This window comes from Cervus canadensis, chromosome 4 (genome assembly GCF_019320065.1).
Source record: "Cervus canadensis isolate Bull #8, Minnesota chromosome 4, ASM1932006v1, whole genome shotgun sequence".
In the NCBI taxonomy this organism is placed as follows: Eukaryota; Metazoa; Chordata; class Mammalia; order Artiodactyla; family Cervidae; genus Cervus; species Cervus canadensis.
The window spans coordinates 44,089,138-44,114,079 of record NC_057389.1 but is presented as its reverse complement, the minus strand read 5'-3'; the positions used below and the strand labels follow the sequence as shown (position 1 = coordinate 44,114,079).

General features: G+C 42.4%; 1 protein-coding gene across 4 annotated transcripts in view; it reads left to right on the top strand.

The window, feature by feature from the left end:
* The window catches only part of GRIA1 (glutamate ionotropic receptor AMPA type subunit 1), a 336,275-nt gene that overhangs the window by 179,365 nt on the left and 131,968 nt on the right, over positions 1-24,942 (top strand). For 2 of the 4 annotated variants that reach the window (XM_043464901.1, XM_043464900.1), the window contains exons 3-5: positions 7,248-7,487; positions 12,044-12,228; positions 17,947-18,000. In XM_043464901.1, coding sequence (XP_043320836.1) covers positions 7,248-7,487; positions 12,044-12,228; positions 17,947-18,000 — 479 coding nt within the window. Of the gene's footprint in view, positions 1-7,247; positions 7,488-12,043; positions 12,232-17,946; positions 18,001-24,942 lie in introns of all 4 variants that reach the window. The other 2 variants (XM_043464899.1, XM_043464897.1) reach the window with 1 other exon arrangement.

Below are 24,942 nucleotides of genomic sequence, written 5' to 3'. Positions count from 1 at the left end.
CACAACACTGATTTAGTAGAAACTCCATTGTCCAGATGGGGAAAATGAAGCTGAGAGAGGGAAAGGGGCTTGTTCCTAGTCCCAGATTTGTTTCTCTGTGTTTACTTTTCCAGAACCAGGTCAGGCTCCTGAAGAGCATTCCCATAGAACCTATGATCTCTCCATCTATTTGTCCTTCCCCTGCCCCTGGTTTCATATGTCAGCCCACAAGGTGAATCTAATTCCAGGACCAGTGAGCCCAGCCTGTAACCAATTCTTGGCCTCATATACCATGTCACATCTCATTGACTTTCAGTGCCTGGTAATTAATACTCATGTTTCATAATAAATACGCAAGTCTGAGCAGGGGAGGGGGGCTCCTCTTCTGCATCTCCCTCTGTTGCCTGGTCCCAGTTGGGTTCCAGGGCCAAGGTGAAGAGAGAGGCTCTAGGAAGCTGAGAGGAACCCAAAGTCAAAGTATACGCAACATGGACACATGACTCAGGGGCTTAACACTGCTAGTCCTGGCAAGGCCCTTGGCAGTTTGGTCCCCCACCACCACCTCCAACTCTGCCACATCCCTGTCTCAGTTGTACTGGATTTTCCAGACTTTCTCTAAGGCCCCTTCCTCTCTTTCACCTCATTGCCTTCGGATAAACTGGTCCCTCTTCCTGGATATTGGCACAGGTACTTAGCACCATGACTCCCTGAAGTAAGTACTCAGTAAACACTGGCTATCATGATAGTAAAAATAATTTGTTATATGTTTAATACTTATTATTTTCTCAAAATATCCTTTCTTTCCCTTAATTTAAAACTTACAGAACACTGATCTCCTGTCTAAGCTCTGAGAAGGCAGAAGACACACCTGTCTTGTGTCATCACTGCTTCCCAGTTTCCTGGTGCTCAATAAATATTTGTTGACTTAACAAATGAACAATAAGGCTTTATCTAGTAAGTGACAGAGAAGCCCTAGACATGTTTCAGAATCCTAAATAATTGCTATTTAAAGGAGATGAGGACAATTTATATCTATTAAGGTGACATATGATCATCAGATCTTGGATGTAAGAGAGTGTAAGGGGATGGAGGGGCACTCTCATTGTCTGAAAGACAGAAATAAAGCACCTTTGATGTCACAAGGTTAGAGTCAGATCAAGAATGTCATTTCTACCCGTAAGGATAGGATTATTCAAGGAGCACGATGAGTGTCGAAAAGTCCCTCCATACACACACACACACACACACACTTTCCATCTCCCTCCCCCTGCATGGAGCCACCCTGTCACCTCATTAACCACCATTTACAATGAGGCTGCCACATTTCCAGGGACCGCAGCCAGGAGCCAAGGAGAAATGTCGGTGTGAGAGGCCTTAAATGAAGTGACAATAAAAAAGGAGTTGCTAATACCAGGAGATCCCTCCCTGGGAGAGAGCTGTCAGGAAGAGTGCCCAGGGCGGGGAGATTTATTGATACTAAGTGGATGGTGCCTTAACCAGAAGTGATTATCAAAGAGGTTTGAGCCGAGTGAGGATGGAATTGGACAGCCTGCACCTTGCAGAGCGGGGGTTTTCCTGCCCTCGCCAGGGCCTGCCCTCCTACCTCCCCAAGAGGGAATTCCTGGCCTCGTTTCTACTCACTCTGATCGTTGGCCGCATTCTGCTGCAGAATCTCTTGGAGGCAGGGACCTCAGAATCTGACACTCTGGCGGGGTTCCCTGAACGTGCGATGGCTTTTCTCTCTGCCAGGTCTTTGCTGCTGTTCTTCCTTCCACCTGGGATACTCTTTATGCACAAGCAACTGCACTCTACCCTTGCCCCACACACACACCCCTTCTTCTGGCTGATCTCCAATTATCTTTCAGGGTCAAAGCTGGCACTTCTTCTCAGAAGCCTTCTCTGAGGTTCCCAAAGTCTGAGGTTGGGTGCCCCTGCATGAACCCTGACTTCATCCCTTCCACAGCACTTACATGAAGTGTAACTGACTAGTTTGATCCGGGTCTTTCCCATTTTCCAGGCAATGGTCCTTGAGGTTGGACCTTGCTGATTTCACCACTGCATGTCTACTGCCTAACATAGAGTCTCACGAGTGGTAGATGTGAAATGTTGAGAAGTGGACGCATGGGCGGATGGACCAATAGGAGAACAAATGTGTGTGTATATGCTCTGCATGATCCCCAGGGACCAGAGGGGGCTGAATTGAGCACCACCCAGTTTCATTTTGTTTTAATATCAATAGATCCTAATGCAGTAATGCCTCTTGATCTGGCATCAGGGGAAGGCAATGCACTACAGGAGAGGATTTTCTAGAAACTGAAGCTGTCCTCTATGCCATGACTGTCTCCTTCCAGTATTATAGGAGGGAGGGAAGGGATGTCATATCACAGTAGTCAAGAGTTCAAGCCTTGTGGTCTGACTGGTAGAGTTCAGATCTCAGTTTTGTCTTATGCTGGTCTTGGACTTGCCCTTCCCAATTTGTAACCTAACTCACAGGATGAAAGAAGTCATTGCCAGGGAATGTCTTTGGCATGAGTCTGGTACTTCATAAGTGCTCAAACATCAGCTCTTAATTCTTAGTATCAGAGGCACTATATAAACCATTGCTGTCTTAAATGGAGAATACACACACAGTCCCGCCTACTCGGATTCTCCATCAGCCTAAGAATCTGACCAACCAGTACACCGCAGGGTCCCCAGGCTGCTTTCCAATGCTCCCATTTCTCCTCAGGCTCACTGTATCTAATGACACAGGGTCCACCTCTAGCCTGCTTTCTGACTGGCCTTCACTCATCTACTCTCTGAAAGTGAAAAATGTTAGTCGCTCAGTCGTGTCTGATTCTTTGCGACCCCATGGACTGTAGGTCCCACCAGGCTCCTCTCTCCATGGTATTCTCCAGGCAAGAATACTGGAATATTTCTTTCTCCTAGGTAACTAACTCACCGATCACATTAAAAACTGTATCTTAAATACAACTCAAGACTCTGAATGCATCTGGATTTAGTGCCAGGATTCTATTACAATCAAATTTAAGAACTCAGAACATCTATCTGATTTCTAGGTTTGAAAAACTGCACTGGAGTTTGCTAAAATTTTACTAGGAAATAAACAAAGTATGTTCAGTTAATATTTTTCAACTAATTTGACTACAACATAGACTGCAGGAGCCTGAAGGAACATGTATTATGAAGTCTGAAGCCACCAATTTACAGATGGGAGACTGAGACCCAGGGAGAGCCTGGGGTTGGTCCAAGGTCACATAGTTCTGTGTTGTGATAAAAACCAAAAAGAGAATCCTCTAGGTTTCTGGCATCTAGTTTAGTACTTTTTCTACAAGACCAGGTTATCTTTTTTAATTGAATATTTACTGTGACAGATTTAAGGAAATGCACTACAACTAGTTATATTTCTCAACATTTAACCAATTATGCAGCACCCCACAGGCCCTGGGCCCACAGAGTTTTAGTCTCAGTCTCTCGCTGGCCCTTTCTCTGCTGCTGCTCAGACTTAGTTGAAATAAGGAGTCAGATTGAAGATCAGATGCTGAACAAGTCTGGGGTCAGGGTCCACTTCGGTATGTCCAGAAGGCTACCTCCAAGCCATGTTCTTTTAGGGAGAAGTGGGAAAATGTACCCTCTTAGCCTTAGAGGATAATATATTCAGTTCAAGGGGGAAAAACAGACTTGCAAAAGGCAAAAATAGGAAGATAACTTGAGAAGGGAAAATATCCTGGCCTCTGTGAGTATAAAGATTCTATCATGCTTACCTGCACCCATTTCTTCCATCCCATCTCATCCTTTCCTCTCCCACTTCTAAAGTTCCAGCAAGAAACAGTGGCCACAAGGGCTCTAGAGGCCCAAGGAAAGGTGCAAACCAAGTAGGTGATGTCAGGGAATGGACTGGAACATGAGATTTATATCCCACTGGATAATATTTCATTTCAGCAAGGAAAGAGGAGATCCTAAAAATACTGCAGAGAGCATATTATAATATTTTAATGGGGTTTATGTGCTCCTCATATACACTTCACCCAGTAAGATGGATTGTGCTTTTTGACAAATCTATATTTAACATGAGGAGAATAATATACAATGTATGCTTCCTGGTGGAGAAATCCATATTTATGGAAGTCGTGATTCTGACAATTACAACAGACATTTAAAGACAATGCCTACTATTGTCAGCTGCAAACAGATGGAGTGGCCTCATTAGGGCAAAAGAGAAAATAGTGTGAGCAGTAAAGGATAAATAGCTAATACGGAGACATCAACCCAGAACAGAGGAGGAGGAAGAGGTCCAGGGTGACGCACCAGCTCCTCCTCATCCCTTACTGCAGGCCAGGTGACCCTCTCATCAGCACTCATCTACCATGTCCTGGGTATTATGCTGGCTTTGGGGCATAAATGAGACCCCTGTTTTTGGGGAATTAACATTGACCTGAGCAGTCACAGATATATACAAGCGAAAAAAAAAAAAAAAGAAAGAAAAAACTATTTCAAACAATAATCATTCAAGTATGAAAGCTACAATGGGAGATATGATAGAGATTTATAGAGGGTTGAGGGGAGGATGGAACAACCATCTAGAAGAGGTGATGAAGGAAGGCCAGTCCAGGCAGGAGAGATGTGAGCTGAGACACAACTGCTGAAAAGCAGTGAGCATTGCAAAGACATAAGGGAAGGGTGCTGCAGGCGGAGGCAGCCCAGCTAGGGCAGAAGGAGTGAGGAGGCCAGAGAAACAAAACAAAGGCCAGTGTGGCTGGGGCAAGGAGCAAGGACAGGGTGTGAGATAGGGGCGCAAAGAAGAGGTTACTCTGGCTCTGAGTCACCATCATTTTTCCTCTGTGCAATGGGAAACCTCAAAACTTTGGAGAAGTTTTGCACACAAGAAAGGGCAAACAATGTGTTTTGTTTTGTTCAATTAAAAGGATCCCTTGGGTTTCTAGGTGGAGGATGGCATAAAGCTGGAATCCATGAGGGCCACCTTCATATACCAGCAGGGCCACAGAGTAGGTTAAGAGCAGGCATATGGGGCTCTGGTTTCAGAGAATGGTCAGTCGATGGACTAGACACCTTGAGAAGCACTGAGTACCCAGTAACTCAGTATGCAAGCAGATATTATGAGTTTGGGATTAACATAAACATACTACTATATACAAAATAGGTTATCAATCAGGACCGACTGTATAGAACAGGGCACTGTACTCAATATTCTGTAATAACCTATATGGGAAAAGTATCTAAAAAAGAATCAGTCACTTTGCTTTACACCTGAAACTAACACACATTGCAAATCAACTACAGTCCAATACAAAATAAGAATTAAATTAAAAAACATATACAAACACACAAAATAAAGGGCGCCTGCCAGGGTTCCTTAGATGATATGCTGGGTTACACTGGAAGTTAAACAGACGGCTTGTATGGCTCCATTACAATCTTTAAGAGATCATCTTGCAGGGGCATGAAGGGAATATCCAGGAAGTAACTGAGAACTGAGACTTGGTAGGCAACTAGGTCCTAGTAGCTAATGGCATTCTTCATTTCAGCCTGACCCAGTGTATCAATTACGTGTTAAAATGTATTCCCCAAAAAAGGGCCCTGGGAGTGTTTGAATTTGACAAAAATCTGGATTTTTTAGAACAGGATTCCTCTCAATCTTTTATGTGGCTAGTATGTAGCATGAAACTGCAAAGGGAGGACAGGGTTTGCACCATTTCCAAAACGTGTTTACGCAAAGAAGTCTTTTCTTTTTAAGGAGCACTTTGTGGTACTATGGAGAAGGAAATGGCAACCCACTCCAGTATTCTTGCCTGGAAAATCCCATAGACGGAGGAGCGTGGTAGGCTATAGTCCATGGGGTCGCAAAGAGTTGGACACGACTGAGCAACTTCACTTCACTTCACTTCACTTTTTGTGGTACTAATGTTTCATGGAACACATTTGGGCAAGGCTATAGTCCATGGGGTCGCAAAGAGTTGGACAAGACTGAGCAACTTCACTTCACTTCACTTCACTTTTTGTGGTACTAAGGTTTCATGGAACACATTTGGGCAATGCTCATGGAGCATAGTTTGAGAGCCCATCTACAAAGGCAGTGTGGGGTCATGAAAGCAGGTGATATGGTCAAGAGAGAATCTAAGAACATCATCTAAGAACATCAGCTTTTTCATCTTAAAATAAAACTGATAATACCAAAGTCACAGAGTTGTGATGAGAAATGAACAGCCTAACATATACAGCAAAGCACCCTAAAATACTGTCACCATGATGAGAATGACTTGTCTACCTCACCATCCATATTAGGACAGTAATTTGGGGGCACTGGGGTTGGCATTACAGTTGGTCACTTCATTGGGGCAAAGTCTAGGAACCCTGTATCACATATTAAAATGAAGTTTCATTGCTGAATGACCTGAACTTGGTCCCATAACTTTGGTCTTTTTTACCATTATAGTCTAACCAGCAGTCTAACTGAACATCAACCAGTGTTGGTAACTTAACTTACAAAATGACTCCTGTGGGGATATTCACACAGCTAAGCTATTACTGTGGCTGATACACCAGGGGGCCTGAAAAATCAGCTAGCAGGATGTACAAACACACGATGAACATCAGCAGGGAAATGTACACTGAAAGCTAAGGGTAGACTGGGAAAATCAACACTTGTTTTCTTAAACGGGCATCAGCAGCAAGCTGACAGACTCTCTTCCTGCAGGCACCTTATTATGCTTTGCCTTGAAGTGACGGGCAGTGTCATACAAAGATCGTTAGATTGGGCTCAAGATACCTGCCTAACTCAGATACGGTCTATCTGTGATACCTCAGACATGTTCATTACCTTTCTAAGCCTTGGTTTCTCCCTTTAAAAACTTACCTAGTCATCCTTTTCCTACCTTAATAAGGTTGTTGTACAGATAACATGAAAGAACATACAAAACTGCATTGTATACATTTATAATGAATAACCATGACAACGCTTGGCATGGAAATGGCACCTAATAAAGACTGCTTCAACAGATGGATGGGTGGGTTGGACAGATGAATGAGTGAATGGATGCACAGATGGGTAAAATAGATGGACAGTTAGATAGGTTGGTGGGCTGAAAGGATGGAGGGATAGATTGCCTGAGTGGGTAGAAGGCTAGCTAGATAATAGAAGGATGATGAGTTGGATGGATAGGCTAGTGGATGAGACAGTTTTAGAGCCACTGACAACATGTTTGCAGCATCTTCCTCTATTCATTAATTTCTCTCTTCTCCTTTTCCAGTCTGTTCCCAGTTCTCTAAAGGAGTCTATGCCATCTTTGGGTTTTATGAACGGAGGACTGTCAACATGCTGACCTCCTTCTGCGGGGCCCTCCACGTCTGCTTCATTACACCAAGCTTTCCCGTTGACACATCCAACCAGTTCGTCCTCCAGCTGCGCCCCGAGCTGCAGGATGCCCTCATCAGTATCATCGACCATTACAAGTGGCAAAAATTTGTCTACATTTATGATGCTGACCGGGGTAAGCCAGGGGCTAGGGGAGAGAGACGTTGAAGGGATGGGGAGAAAATTACCAGCAGGAAGAAGAATGGGGCCTCCCTGCTTTCTTGAAGTCAGGGAGGAATGATCCAGAAATGCTTTATGTCTGTGGACTGATTTTTCAGTAGCTAATCTGTAACCCACTGTGTGGAAACACATCCTTGGAGAGAATAACCTTTTAACGCACCATGTCACTCTGCAGCTCTCAAAGCTTCCATTGTTCCTGAACCCACTCTCCATGTCCAAGGACCTCAGCTGACTGGCTCAGGGTTCAGGGCTCAGGGCTCATGGAATGGCTTTTAGGAGCATATGGAGTCAGACCTGGATCTGAATTCTATGTTCCTTCCTCTCCAGCTGTCTGACTTTAGGCAAGCTCTCTCTGCCTCAGTTTGATCACTTCTGTAATGGGAATAAAATTCTCTATTCCTTCCTTTTTTCATCTCTATAATGAAGATAAGGCCAGTCTCTATCTCATAAAATTGTGAGGACTGAATGACACAGTAGCTAGATGGGCTTGTATGGTACCAACAACACAATCAATGCAGAGTCTTTTATACATGTTAACCTCTATCAGCATCATCATAGCATCACCATCAACCCTCCCAGGCCTTAGTAATTCTGCCTCCACCTAATTTCAAATTTTCCATTTTTAAAATGTGTCCAGTATTTGTTTTTCTTCTCTACATCTTGAATCAGAGGATTCTAGTTCCTGGGGAGCACTTCCCTTTTCAAATCTACATATGCAAATTATTCCTTTTTTTTTTTTTTTTTTGCAACAGAGAACACCACTTTCTCTATTTCCTGACCTTCTAAATGGAAACTCTCTTTTCTCTAACTCCTGTGATGGTTGTATTATACTATCCTACCATCCCCTGTTATACTCAATGGTCCAAAAAGAACTTAACCATTATTGGTGTGAATAAATAAGTGGATCATACAAGGTCTGCAAAGTGAGGCACAGAAATTCTGCCCTGTTTAAAAGAGGTTTTATAGGGGGTTGCCTTTAGAGATGGAGAAGGCAATGGCACCCCACTCCAGTACTCTTGACTGGAAAATCACACGGACAGAGGAGCCTGGTAGGCTGCAGTCCATGCGGTCGCAGAGTCAGACATGACTGAGCGACTTCACTTTCACTTTTCACTTTCATGCACTGGAGAAGGAAATGGCAACCCACTCCAGTGTTCTTGCTTGGAGAATCCCAGGGACAGCAGAGCCTGGTGGGCTGCTGTCTACGGGGTCACACAGAGTCAGACACAACTGAAGCGACTTAGCAGCAGCAGCAGCAGCCTTTAGAGAGGCTTAGAAGATTTTTCAATAGAAGAGTGACTGGCGAAATGTTTTTTCAGGAAGAGTTAGGCAGGCGTTATTTAAGGAGAATTAGCTGGCAGGGGAGGCCAGAAGCATTCTATTTCCTTTGATTTTCCCTTCTCTTTCCTTATTTGGATGATTTCCCTTGTCAGACAAGCAGGCATTATAAGGATGACCTGCAGAATGGCTATTTCAGGACAACTTTGCAGCATAAATAGGTCTCCCCTGGTGGGGATGATAAAGCGTCTGCCTACAATGCAGGAGACCCAGGTTCGATCCCTGGGTTGGGAAGATCCCCTGGAGAAGGAAATGGCAACTCACTTCAGTACTCTTGCCTGGAAAATTCCATGGAGGGAGAAGCTTGGCAGGCTACAGTCCATGGGGTTGCAAAGAGCTGGACACAACTGAGCAACTTCACTTTTGCAGCATAATGAGGCTTGAGGTCTAGAAGTGGCAAAGCCAGAAAAATGTCACTTTTAATAGAGGATCATCTCTGGGGTTAATCAGCAAAAAGCGCCCATACTCTAAAAGGGGCTCCACCTACCTCACAACTCTGAGCTCAGAGTTCTGCCATTTGCTAGCTGTGTGACCTTGGGCCAATGACTAAGTCTCTCTGAACCTCCATTTCCACATTTGTGAAACATGGATAACAATGGTACCTACCTTACAGAATTAAGTGAGTTGAAAACAGGAAAGCTAATGGAGCAATGGCAGACACATAATAAACTTTCAGTAAAAGGAGTACGTCAAGGCTGTATATTGTCACCCTGCTTATTTAACTTATATGCAGAGTACATCATGAGAAACGCTGGGCTGGAAGAAACACAGGCTGGAATCAACATTGCTGGGAGAAATATCAATAACCTCAGATATGCAGATGACACCACCCTTATGGCAGAAAGTGAAGAGGAACTAAAGAGCCTCTTGATGAAAGTGAAAGAGGAGAGTGAAAAAGTTGGCTTAAAGCTCAACATTCAGAAAACTAAGATCATGGCATCTGGTCCCATCACCTCATGGGAAATAGATGGGGAAACAATGGAAACAGTGACAGACTTTATTTTTTGGGGCTCCAAAATCACTGCAGATGGTGACTGCAGCCCTGAAATTAAAAGACGCTTACTCCTTGGAAGGAAAGTTATGACCAACCTAGACAGCATATTAAAAAGCAGAGACACTACTTTGCCAACAAAGGTCCATCTGGTCAAGGCTATGGTTTTTCCAGTGGTCATGTATGGATGTGAGAGTTGGACTGTGAAGAAAGCTGAGCACCAAAAAATTGATGCTTTTGAACTATGGTGTTGGAGAAGACTCTTGAGAGTCCCTTGGACTGCAAGGAGATCCAACCAGTCCATCCTAAAGGAGATCAGTCCTGGGTGTTCATTGGAAGGACTGATGCTGAAGCTGAAACTCCAAGACTTTGGCCACCTCATGTGAAGAGTTGACTCATTGGAAAAGCCCCTGATGCTGGGAGGGATTGGTGGCAGGAGGAGAAGGGGATGACAGAGGATGAGATGGCTGGATGGCATCACCAACTCGATGGGCATGAGTCTGAGTAAACTCCAGGAGTTGGTGATGGACAGGGAGGCCTGGAGTGCTGCGATTCACGGGGTCACAAAGAGTCGGACACGACTGAGCAACTGAACTGAACTGAACTGAACTGAACTGAAATGTGAGGCTTAAGAACACCAACCTTGTACTTAAATAAAATAAATAAAGCAAGCAAAAAAGAAACAACAGAATCAATCTACAGATGATTCTTTATGCCGGGACCATATTGGTCGCTATCAGAGAGATAAGCAATGTTATATGGAGATAGAAATGATATACGTGCACAAGATAGATTAAGAATGCGTGGGTAAAATAACAATTTGTTGCAGGCAAAATTATGACCTCCCCCTTCTTCCCCCACAAAGATACCCATGCTCTAATTCCTGGAACCCCTGAATATGTTATGTTAAATGCAAAAAGCATAAAGGTTACAGATGGAATTCACATTGTTAATCAATTGACCTTAGACAGATTATCCTGGATTCTTTGGGTGAGCTCAGTGTAATCACAAGGGTCCTTAAACATGTAAGTTGGTGGCAGAAGGGTCAGTATCAGAGTATGACATGAGAGACTCAACTAGTCAGTACTGGTTTTGAAGATGGAAGAGGCTATAAACCAAGGAAAGCAGGTATCCTCTAGAAGCAGAAAAAGCAACAACAATTTCCCCTCCTAGAATCTCCAGAAAATAACACAACTCTGACAATAACTTGAACTTAGCCCAGTGAGATTCATTTCAAACATCTGACCTCTGGCAGTTTAAGATGATAAATGTTTTCTTTGAAGCCACTAAATTTACAACCTCATGCAAAGAGTTGACTCATTGGAAAAGACCCTAATGCTGGGAGGGACTGGGGGCAGGAGAAGGGGATGACAGAGGATGGGATGACTAGATGGCATCACCAACTCGATGGACATGGGTTTGGGTAGACTCCGGGAGCTGGTGATGGACAGGGAGGCCTGGCGTGCTGCAATTCATGGGGTTGCAAAGAGTCGGACATGACTGAGCAACTGAACTGAAATATGCAATAATTTGTCACAGTCGCAGTAGGAAACTAATACACCATCTATGTCCCAGAGATGAAACAAAACAGTATTTAGTCATGGATTCCTCTATCATTTAGCTGTAAATCAGAAGAGAGTAACTTAATTCAGTACATGGTGATCGAATACCTACTGTGTGAGAGGCAAAGTGCTAGGACTTGAGATATACTGTACATTAGTAAATGTGGTTGACAGTTATAAGGTGCTATTTAGATATCAGATCAGCACATTTAATAAGCAGTTACTAAAGGCCGAACAGTAATCAATATTTATAAAACCCCTGCCATGTTTGAGATATTCTCATTCAATCCTCATGATGACACTGTGAGGTGGGCGTTCTTAACATCACCATTTTACCACTGAAGACACTAAAGTTTCACAAGGTGAATTAATCCATACAAGATCATTTAACCAAGTATATTGTGGCATTAGAATTGGAGCTTCAGATTACACTTTTAATCACTAACTACTGCCTCCTACGTTCTGCAAACAGAAACACAGAATAAACACAGAGTCTGCCCACCCCAGCTCAAACTGGCATAGAACAAGCTGGAGCTGAGTTTAGTGGAGGAGTGGGGAAGGTGGGGGTAATTCCTGTGGATTCTGACTGCCACCTCTCTGTCCTACTCACCCCACCTCCAGGTCTGTCCGTCCTGCAGAAAGTCCTGGACACAGCTGCTGAGAAGAACTGGCAGGTGACAGCCGTCAACATCTTGACAACCACGGAGGAGGGTTACCGGATGCTCTTCCAGGACCTGGAGAAGAAAAAGGAGCGGCTGGTGGTGGTGGACTGTGAATCGGAACGCCTCAATGCTATCCTGGGCCAGGTAGTGAGTGCAGCGAAGGTGCCCTCAGGGTGGCTGTGGGGGATGGTTCCAGAGGACCAGATGACCTCTGGCCCTCGGAGTTACAAAGAGAGTTCTTGACTAGGTAAAACCACAGGCTGTTTCTCACATCCTGTAACGATAACAATTTAACTCTGAAACATTATGAAATAGTACAGAGTAGGAGCCATCACCTAGGGCTTCCCATGGTTCTCAGATCAGTTAACCAAAAACTTATCTCAAGTGTTTCCTTTTCTTGTTAAAAAGAAAAATGCATTGCACTTTAGAGTTTGTGAAGTGTTATCACATCCTTAGAGCTTCCTGGATTCCTGGGTTTGGCTCTGCATTCTGTCACCTGCTGATCCTGCATTTGGTTTCTCATCCATGTGGCCCACTGACCCATTTTGAGTTCAGGAAGGCACCGAGCACCCCCCTTTATTCTTTCCTGGAACACATACCAGTGTCTGAAAGATGAATTAACTGACTGTCCATTCTAAGAAATTACACCGTAACCTCAGCAGTCTTTAGCCAGATGTCTCTAAGTCATGGTTCCTCCTATTCTCAGAGGGAAAGCATGTGGCACTGGATAGATCACTTGTTTTTTTAAGTTACATCTGTGTATTCAGATGAGCTAGCAAGGAAGGAGATGCTGCAATTGTTTTTGAACAGTACTCTACAATTAAAGATGGCAGTTTTAGGTACTTGACAACAAGACAGCGCTTGTTAATAGTCCTCAAGATCCCCGGGGCTCCCGCAGGGAATCTCAGAGCCAGCTCAGCGCTTGTTCAGAGGCCTCGGCAATTGAACAGGAGAGATTTTGAAAGCCGGGGGTTCTTTGAGGCGTTCACTCTGTGTTCTACTTTACAAAGTGTGAATCTGTGCCTCCCTCTCAGAGAGAAAAAGCAGCAAAAATTATTCCCATTGAGATGGGAGTTTTTTGAGCCAGAGTCAGAGGACTGGAATTCTAGTTACGTAAAGCAGAATAGAGTATTAATAACAGTTAAACGCAGAGACCCTGTAGTCAGATTCACATCCCCAGCTCTAATGTTCATGAGTTCTGTGACCCTGGGCCAGGTTTTTAATTTCTACAACTCAGGTTCCTGACCTGTAATTTTGGCATAATATTAATAAAAATGGCTACCTTTAGAGAGCTCTTGTGAGGGTCAGAAGAATCTATGTATACATGCACAGCACTTAAAATAGAGCCTGCCCCACTGAAAGTGTTAAATGTAAAGATTTACCTGTTTTTGCTATTCATAATGCCAACTGATACTGGTTTTGCTTTGTGTTTCTTTTTTTTTTTTTTTTTAGTTAAACTTTTTAAATTTTGAGACACAAGCTCATATGCATGTGCAAGATATAATGCAGAGAGATCCCATGCACCACATGTCCAGTTATTCCAATGATAACATCTTATAAAACTGTAGCAACTATAGTGCAATACCACAAGCAGGAAATTGACATTGATACATTTCAGGTACTGAACATTTCCATCATCACAAAGATCCTCTGTGGTCATCCCGCTTCCCTTTCTCCCTCTCCTTTTCCCTTTCCCTAGGCACTCACTAATCTGTTCTCCATTTCTGTGATTTTCTTATTTTAAGAGTGTGATATAAATGGAATTACACAGTATGTAACATTTTGGGTTTGGCTTTTTTCACTTGGCATAATTCCCTAGAGATTCATTCAAGTTGTTGTGGGTACGATCCTGGCTTCTTGAGTCATTTATTTTTTGGCGTAAGTGTACTCATCTGTAAAATAGGAATGAAGATCCCTGTTCTACGAAGTTGATAACAAGATTAGATGAAAGGTAGGGAAAGTGTTGGATGATAAGCAGGTATTCTTAACAGACTGAAGACTCCAACAGTAAAGATAAAGCTGTTGGTACTATTTTCTGAGTACTTACTTTGTACCAAACACCATGCCAAGCCCTTTCCATGTATAATTCCACTTCATCCTCACATCCTCTCTATAAAACTGCTTCCATTAGCGCCCTTATTTTATAAATGGAGAAACAAGGGATTACACTTGCCTGGGATTTCACGAGTAGCATGGAATGAAAGTAGGAAATAAAATCCATCTTGGTTTAGCTACCATGCCAGACCTCTTAAAAACTCAATTGTCAGCATCTGCTGACTATAGCCATCCCCTCTGTCAAAGGAAAAACGTGTGTTTTGGAAGAAAGTAACTTGTTTTTCTGAATATTTTAGATTGTAGTATATTATCTTTTTAATTGTTGGACTCTTCTAGTCTGAAAAGTAAAACCAAAATGCTGAAAGGATCTTATAAGTTATTTGGTTTATCACTTCCATTTAGACTTTACAGATGAGATGACTAATGGTCATATTTGTTGAATCATTTGTCTTGGGTTCAGACTAGTTAGTGAAAAAGACAATGTCACTTAGTCAGTGACAAAGGATTTCCATCTTCTGATTTGCAGTCTGACATCTTGGCATCATCCTAGACTATCTCACACTCAAGAACTTGGATCTTTTCAGTCTAACACAAACGTTCTGCCTAATCTAAGGAGGAAGACAATGATTCCAAACTCCACATAGTGAATTAATGGCCTGTCTCAGTCTATAGTGCTCCACCTGGAATATCAGCTGTATTAGGATTCTTGTTCTGTTTTCTTCCCTGCTGTATCCACAGTGCCTTGAACAGTGCTTGGCATCTAGCAGGTATTCAATAAATATTTTTTGAATGAATGAGAAGAATAAGGAATCAATGAATGCTCTAAGATCCTAAATGTGAGATGGGTCTAGATATCTACAGGTAGCCTTTGACTGAAAAAGAGCCTTTAAGCTGGAGGAAAGAGCAGGTAGGGAGGCCCAGAGGACTTGTAGGAGCCACGGTTCACAGAGGGCTTAAAAGGCCAAGTGGAGGATGTCAATTGTTTACTGGAAGACAATGATCTTTGGAAACCATTCTAAAGAGTCTGGGGTTTATTTTATAAACAGTGGAGAGACAGTGAAGGTCTGTAAGCAAGGAACAGGGTTATCAAAATATAGCACGCGCGCGCACACGTGTGTGTGTGTGTGTGTGTGTGTGTGTGTGTGTGTGTTCAATTGGTCAGTCATGTCCAACTCTCTGGGGCCCCAGGTACTGTAGCCCACCAGGATGTTCTACCCATGGAATTTTCCAGGCAAGAACACTGGAGCAGGTTACCAGTTCCTACTCTAAGGAACCGTTCCAACCCAGGGATCGAAACTGCATCTCTTGCATCTCTTGCACTGGCAGGAAATTCATTAGATTATAATACTTTATCAGTATATGGCACTTAATTATGTAATACAGTCATTAAATTCAGAAGGAGTTGGAGATGGATGAGGGAGACCGGGACCAGCCCATTCGTTTACTCTTATTGTCTTCAAAGTGCTTTTCACCTGCTGAAATCTTGTTCATTTATCTGTTTATCTATTTACCATCTGGCTCCCTGCCAAATTGTCAGCTCAGCTCAATGAGGGCCTGGGGACCCTGCCTCACTTGTTCATAGCTTGTCCCTAGTACACAGCGTGGGGTTTGACATATGGTCCACTTTCAATACATATTTGTTGAGTGAATTAATTAATCATAGAGGCTTCACAGAGCAGTTGGAATTAGAGCTTAGCCATAAAGGTTACGAATAATCAAAGAGAATGGGAAAGGGCACGCCAGACACAAAGTCTGTGAATTAAAGCAATCCAGTGAAAATGAGCTTTGAAGAGATGGGGTCGTGAAGCAGTGGACTGCAAGTGTACATTACGTTTGTATCAACTTTCTCAGTGCGTAACCTTTTATCTCTTTATCTGTTTAGTATTGTTCTTCTCCCAGTAAACTGTGACCTCCAGCAGAGCAAGCACCATGCTTTTTCATTTTCTACCATATTCTCAGCACAGTGCTTGGTAGATAGTAAGCACTTAATATTTGTAAAAGGGAAAGGAGGTCATCAGGTAGGTAGGTGAGTAGATGGGTGGGAAGGTTGGTGTTTAGGTCCAACTATATAAAATTACTAATCTTTATTGGTCAAAAATCATTCATTATTGTTTCTTATGTTTCAACCTGTAATTTCATCCTGCAGAGACTATTCTTATCTATTGCCCTGAGGCAGTGGGTTTCAATCTGTCTTTTGTTTGCTGTTTTGTGTTAATTTGAAGCTGAATAGGTTTCTGATAATGGTATCTCATTGTTGAAAGCGCAGCAAGCCATTTGACAAGAAAATGAAAAAGCAATGAAGAATTATTAATAAAACTATCATCCCAATAGTCTTTGAGCTCCATGGTCTGGAATTTCACATGCTAGCCACTATTTCAGAGCATTCATTGTATGCACTTGCATTTAATTATTCTCACCATAAAAAAATGTGAGCTGCTATGCACATACATCCAATTAAGTAGATATCTGAATGTGGCTGTTAATAACCTTGAAAATTTATTCAGTTGGAGAAGCCCAAATGCTTCTCCTCTGTTTTATGTCTCCTTGTTACAGTGCAGGGGGAGGGGCACTGAGCAGGTTGTCCTAACCTCATTTATGATTAAAAAGAAGCAGATCAAGTTACCTTGCTGGCTGAGCTAGGGCTAAACCAAGGTCCACAGTCTTAGCTGTTCCCAGCTGGGTAGTGTATCTGGATGCCCAAGCAAATCTCTGGGTAGTTCTTTCTACAGATATTTTCCTGCCTAGAACGATTAGAGACAGCCTATGCATGCAAGATGGAGGGGTGTTTGGAGACCCTGGCTCTTATTTCAGGCATCCTATGGAAAGCCTCACAACAGCCAGGTCCCTGTCCTAACACTAGAGATTTCCAGGTGGCGCAGTGGTAAAGAATCTGCCTGCCAAGGCAGGAGACACAGGTTCAATCCTTGGGTCAGAAAGATCCCCTGGAGAAGAAAATGGCAACCTGCTCCAGTACTCTTGCCTAGGAAATCCATGGACAGAGGAGCCTGGTGGGCTATAGTCCATAGGGTCTCAAAGCACTGGACCTGACTGAGCATGCGCGCCACACAATGCAATGTCCTGACACCGCTACCATACTGCTGTGGGATCTGATAGATCACGCCCCAACTCTGGGCCCAGACTTCCCATCTGTACAGTGAGGGGTGGATCAGATGATCCTGACATTCCCTCCCAGCGTCCGGCTTGCACTCAAAATTGCAGAAATGTCTGAATACCCAACTGGTTCAGGGAAGAAGCACAAAGGAAGGAACTGTATCTGAATGTGACCCATGCAAGGATGTGAAGTTCAAGAACCGGGGTGCAATCATGCAACCACCCATTTGACCACGCATCCACTTCTCTGTCCACTCAAGCAGCAGATATCATTATAACAGTGAGAGGGAATCCAATACAACAGATGATTCTCACTGTGTACAGAAAGAATCTCCATGAATGGAGAAGGCTTTATGGAAGAAGGAAAGAAGTAAACATTTTAGCCAGGACCTGGGGGTTGTAATAACACTACTCCATCCCTGGAATCAGGCAAAAATGATTTCAAATCTTGTATCTGCACTTAATGTCTGGGTAACCTCAGGGAGTTTATTTAACTTCTCTAAGCCTCCATCCCTATCTGTAAAAGCGAGGGTATCAGCAATGCCGCCATCATTGGGTGGCTGTGATACTGTAGCTTGAGTACTTAGGATAGGACAGGGCAGTCAGTGTTCAATGTTCATTGCTATTATTATTGCAGGTGTAGCTTTAATGGGCAGTACGATTAATGCATGTATCCCCCCTGGTTGTGTTTTATAGATTGTAAAGCTGGAAAAGAATGGCATTGGCTACCACTATATCCTTGCAAATCTGGTGAGTAGAGGACACTGCAAGCCCTCACCTGGTGAGTCTTTCCATGTTTGGGGCCTGGCTTGCTACTGTGGTCCCTGGCTGGTAGGAACTGCATGTATGGGACAGGCAATTTCAAGCTTCAGCTGTGCCCCTGCAAAACCCACAGCACACTTAAGGTGACTCTCTAAGCTTCCTTGTAAGAGATCACACTGGTGGACAGGCCTTTATTAGTCATCATAATTCCAGCTTTAATCGACTCTGCCACTTGGCAGTAACAACAAAATCACCACATGTTTGAATGGATACAAGATGCTTTAACCTCACTGGTTTTGATTCTCTGTTTTGACACCAATGATAGTTTGACTGTTTATAAATACAAATGTTTAAATCATAAGAATACTAGCACTGACAAGTATTTAACCAGAAACAGTTTTATACCATGAACAATATTATGACAATTTAGTTTTTATTCTTTTTTTTGTGGCATAGATAAGCTGTCTTTTAAAGAAAATTTTTACTTTCATTTTTATGTACTACAGTTATTTTTATTGGGTGCAATTATTTTTCAGGGTATGAAGACTTGACTCATAAGATAATTTTTGGTACATTAAATTATTCCTAGTGACATGTATGTATCATTATGAATTTTCTTTGTGGCCATCCATTTTGGCAAGTCTATTTTGGCAAGTCCTGGGTCATGTTTTCTCATCTACCTTTTTAAATTATGAAGTTTGAGACTTCCAGTGTTTTGTTTTGTTTTTTCCCCAAAGCCAAATTTATTTTTACTTTGCCTTGTCTTATTTTTAAAGAGTGTTATTCAGATGCAATTCACATGATGTAAAGCTCATCCATTTAAAGTACACAAGTCAATTCTTTTATGTATATTCACAGAATTATGAAACACCACCACAATCTCATTTTTAAATATCTCCATCATCCCCCAAAAGAAACCCCATACATTAGCAGTTACTCCCTATTTTCCCCCAAATTCCTCCAGCCTTTGGCAACCAGTAATCTACTTTCTATCTCTATGGACTTGCTTATTCTGGATATTAGAATCACAGAATATCTGACCGGCTTCTTTCACTTAGCATAATGTTTTCAACATCCATCCATGTTGGTACCACATATCAGTTCTTCATTCCTTTTTACTGCCAAGTAACATTCCATTATACAGATGTATCCCATTTTGTTTATCCACACACCAGCTGATAAACACTTGAGTTGTTTTCGCTTTTTGACTATCATGAATTCTGCTTCTACAAACATTTGTATACAAATTCTTCTCTTGAACACAAACCTAGGAGTGAAATCACTGGGATACATGGTAACTCTATGGTTAATATTTTGAGGAATGCTAAAACTATTTTGTAAAGTGGTTGCATCTCCCAGCAAATTTTTAATAAATAACAAATTTTGCCATGTGACAGTTTAAACAGTTGTCAGATTTCCTTAATGATAGCTTTTTCTACAAAGTTTGCTTATTATCCTGGCCTTCTTTATGATTTTCTGTGTTTCCTTTAAGATGTGATTTTTTTAGCTTTTTGCCCATAACAAATTATATCACTCAGTTTTAGCCATGTTATTTGTGGTAATTATTCCTGTAATATTAACTGAATAAGAGATTGATATTTTCCTACTTACCTTTAGAATAAGGATCACTAACAGGACAAAGGCACAGGGTCTGGGCATAGTAAAGGTCAAAGTGGTAGGACTAAAAAGTGGGACCAAAATATCTTGCCTAATTCTTAAGCTCTGTCTCTCTTTCTGACTGATCTCCAGCCTCAGACATACTCCTACCTGAACCATCTTTCCCCTTGGAAACTTCCTAGCCTTAGCAGTCTTGGTATTTCATGGTCAAGACGAGAAATAAGGACTTATTAAGATAAGTTAATTAAGGTCTAGCTATTAATAGATAAATATGTTACTTTTCTCAGACATACTTGCCTTTTAAATGGATAATAACCATCCAGACACTTTTGGGGGAACCAAGAGTTGCATCCTCAAAAACCATTTGCAAGGATGAAATTGTTGACTTTGTAATGAAAAAAACTCTTGACATCCCTTGAATCTCACTTAGATCCTTCATCCTAGAAAAGACTTTGGAAGTCAGCTCTATCTAAGTTTCATTTGCTTACAGGGAAACATTTGCTTATGGCTAAACCAGCAAGGGGGTATGACTTGGCCAGGCTCACACAAGTCAGTGATAGAGCTAGGCCTGGCACCAGGGTTAGCAGGCCTATGCCTTTTCTACTATATCAGGACATCTCTCAGCACGATCATGTGGGCACCCTGCTGCTTGAGAATATACAGAACAAGGGTGGGGGCATGCATAATCATCTCTCCAGGATAAGATAGAAATTACACATCAGTGACCTCAAAGCCACCCAAAGACCTCAGGTAATTACATTGCCAGCCTCCATCTGTTGCCAAGTGACCCCTTAGTCACAGCATCACCAAGTCAGCCCTTAGGGTGTCTGCAGCCTTCTGATCTGCATTCTTTTTTTCTCCCCTGACCTAATGAGCTCTCAAATTCTTACAACTGCCAGCTAATAGGATGCAAATTGCATATACCATCCAAATACAAAAGACTTGCATGTTCCAATAGATTAGTTGATAATTGGGCTTCAAATTACTAATTAATTCAGTTTGAAACAGTGGAGTATGTGGTGTGTGTGTTCTTCTTCCCCCTTCAGAGGAATCACACAATTTATAAGATGGTAATTTTTAGAAATTCTGCCACATAATTAGCCCACTGCTGCATGGAACTGACCCCCTCCTTCAGCATGCTTGTGATTAGGGTGTAATTATAGAGTTAGAAACTAAGGGAGCTTTTGAAAGGTTTAACAAAGGAGGGAGCTACTTTTTATTTCAAGGTTCTTTCTGTCCCTGTCAGACTGTGTGAGCTTCAAAGAAGCCAACAGTGTTCCTGTAACAGGTCACTTTGGAGGGATGCTTTTCTGGGTTTGGAGGGCTACTGGAAGAGAAGACGGAAGGAGAACTCTGGGTCAGGGAGGAGAGCTTTATAACAGGAGTCATTAAAAAAACAAAGAAAGAAAAACCCTGCTTTTTGTCCAGACACCACCCTCGGCCAGCTTCTTTGTGATTTGGGGCAATTTGCCAGCACTCAGTTTCCTCACTGAGAATAATAGTTCCTATTCTATGCTCATAGAATCACTGGGGAAGGCCAGTATGTTGCTGAATGCCACCATGCCTAGAAAAAGTTAAATTGCTCTACATAGTGGGGAATCCTTGCTTCATATACTAAATGTGCCCATCTAAACATACTCACTTGTGTCTGTACGTATATGTGCATGTATATGCCCATGCACATAAATGCTGGTGTATGCATTCTTATTTTGTATATGATGGATAGATGTATATTTCTATTTCCATAGTATTGGGATGTCCATAAAGTGAACTTGAGTGCATACTCAGTTGCTCAGTCATATCCAACTCTTCGCAACCCTATGGACTGTAGCTCGCCAGGCTCCTTTGTCCATGGGATTTCCCAGGCAATACTGGAGTGGGTTGCCATAGAAATTGGTGAACTATACCTTTACTACTTAAAGAAGCTCCTGGGTCCTGGAATCTCCTGGAGAATCAAACTCTCCTGTCTGGCTGTCAGGCCTCCTCCAAACCCAGCCCTGACTCAGCTCTCACTCACTACTCGGAGACTGTGATCAAAGCAGACAGTTACCAGCCGGAGCTCTCCAGTTATAGCTCTTATCTCTACAATGCATCAGCAGCAAATCTTAGAACAAACTAGTGTTTCTCAAAAGAAAGATATGTGGACCCCTAGAATGCATCTGCACAGACAGTTTGGGAAACACTGAGCTAATGATTAAATTTTTCAGTCCACTGGGACTGCAAACAAGAGTACTCACAGCGTGAGACAAATGATCAGATAATTAATATTGATGATTGAGTTTCACTGAAATAAATAAGCACAACATTTAAAAATTCTTGCAGAGAACTAGCAGACCTCTGAGAATTTATAAAGGGTCCACCAGATCCCAGTTTGAGAAGCACTGAAAGACTGAAGGTATTGGTTGTCTTTCAATATGGAGCAGTTCGTGCTGCCTAGGGCATTCATGGGCTTCGCAGGTGGCTCAGATGGTAAAGTGTCTGCCAGCAATGCGGGAGACCCAGGTGTGATCCCTGGGTCGGGACGATCCCATGGAGAAGGAAATGGCAACCCACTCCAGTACTCTTGCCTGGAAAATTCCACGGATGGAGAAGCCTGGTAGGCTACAGTCCATAAGGTCGCAAAGAGTCAGACACGACTGAGCAACTTCACTTTCACCTTTCAGGGCATTCATAACAATAATAATAACAGCAATTCCTCTCATTTTTCCACCATGCTATAGCTAATGTGACATTTTGGCATGCATCACATCCCACAGTATCCTTATGAAATAAGCAAGGTAGACTCTATCATGGAGAAGGCAATGGCAACCCACTCCAGTACGCTTGCCTGGAAAATCCCATGGATGGAGGAGCCTGGTAGGCTGCGGTCCATGGGGTCGCTAAGAGTCAGGCATGACTGAGCGACTTCACTTTCCCTTTCCGCTTTCATGCACTGGAGAAGGAAATGGCAACCCACTCCAGTATTGTTGCCTGGAGAATCCCAGGGACAGAGGAGCCTGGTGGGCTGCCATCTACGGGGTCACACAGAGTCAGACACAACTGAAGCGACTTAGCAGCAGCAGACTCTATCAGCCCCATTTTACAGAAGAGAGAACTGAGGTTCCAAGATGTTACATGACTGAGCTGCAGAGGAAGAAGGCAAGCACTACTGGTCAATGGAGTTTGGCTCTGAAGAATCTGACAGAAACCAAGTGATGTGATCCTGAAAATAGGATGACCAGGCTAAACTTAGGCCAAACCACTGGAACCACTGAACTAGACTGCCTTAAACCCCTAATAAATAACTACAACAACAATAACAACCGTGATAACTCAGCTATTCACTGAGTGATTGCTATAGTCCAAACATTATAACTGATTAACCATTAAATCTTCATAAGAGTCCTCCAGGTTGATAAAAACCCCATTTATCAAATGAAGACACCAAGGTTCAGAAAGTGAGCTTTCTGGTCACTAAATTGATAAAATCATGGAACCGGGCTTCCCCTCCAGGACTACAGAACTCCCAAATCCATGTTCTTACACTGTGCCATATGACTGCTGAGCAAGAGGAGGGGGTCAGGTGCAGCGGGAGGATGGGCTCTTGACTAGAGGGCTTGAGTTTAAATCTTGCTACAATTGCAGCAATAGACCTGGAATTCAGACTCAAGCTCCCAAATCCCCATTTCATTTTCCACTGGATACTGATGGAATTTTATTATAATTATACAGTTGGTCCTTCACATCCATGGATTCTGTATCCATGGATTCAACCCACCACAGGTCAAAAATATTTGAAAAAAAAAATCCAGAAAGTTCTGAAATGCAAAACTTGAATGTGATATATATTGGCAACGATCTACCCAGCCTTTATATGGTATTTCCAGCTAGTGACATAGCATTTACATTTTATCAGGTATTATAAGTAACCTAGAGATGGCTTAAAGTATTCAGGAGAATGCACATATATGCACAGTTTATATGCAAATATTATGACATTTTATATAAGAGATTTGAGAATCTGAAGATTTTGGTGTCTTTAGAGGTTCCTCAACCAATTTCCCATGGATATGGACTGCAATTTCTAGTGCACAAAAGCTGAGGGAAACACAAACTGAGGACAGGTCATCTCACATCTTATTGGGGTATCTGGGGACCAGGGTGGTCAGCCATTTCCCCCACGTGCTTGCAGATGACCTCCTGTGAAATGTTAGTTATAAGTAGTTCTGGTCCATGTGGCAGCTCACCCAAGACTCAGCTCCACGCTGCTGCCCCTCTGCTCTATGAGTCCTGAGAAGAAGGTACTTTCGTCTCCTTGCTCCCCTGTGCAGAGAAATCTGTCTACGCCTTCTATAAGGCTAAGCGTGTCTGCTTTCTTCTGCCCACGTCATCTCAATACATGTTCATGTTTGGTTTCTGCATTGTTTCTTTGGTTAGGAAGGTGGTGCAGTTGTTGGGGAGAATGGCTCTGGGTCAGACAGACCTGGGTTTGAATTCTGGTTTTATATTTATTAACTGTGCAGTATTAGTAAAATAACCTATCCTCTCTGAGCTTCCACTGCCTCATCTGCAAAAAAAAAGGAATGTAGTATCATCTACCTCCACATGGGCTATCATGTGAATTAAGTGAAATAATAACTTTGTAAGTCCTCATAATTATAGTCGGCCCCCCAAAAACACTCAATAAATGTTAACAATTACCACCATCATCATCATTGTAATCACCATCATCATTATCATTTGGGGGGGAAAGAAAACACAATATCTGGGAACAAGATACCATCCTTGAGGTCCCTCAACCCCCTTCTAGACTAAATCTCATCCACCACTATAATAATAGTGGTAATTATAATAATAACTATCAATAATATAATACTATAATTATATATAATATAATTGTATAATATAAATATATATCATATAATTACATTATATTGTTATAATAATATAATAATTATGGTAAAATAATAATAGAAATATAATAATATAATACCTTCCTCCCTGTTGTCTATAAGCTCCTGGAGGAAGGAATTTGCCTTTCTCACTGATGAATTTCCAGTTCACCAGGCAAAATGAGCTTCATGTAATGGTGTTCTTTAAAAAGTCACCGAATGAATGAATGAGTGAGTGAAATGACTTCTCAGGAAATAAACAATGCTGGTATCCATTTATCACATGAACTTACAGGCAAATTCCTTGTGTCTTGCTAAAAGAGGCAGAGATCAATGGTAGACTATAAGTACAGCTATGAATATGCAAATGAGTAGGTAGATATGAGACTCAGAGGGCAGCTAAACCACTTCCCATAAAAGGCCAGACTCTCCTCTACAACGT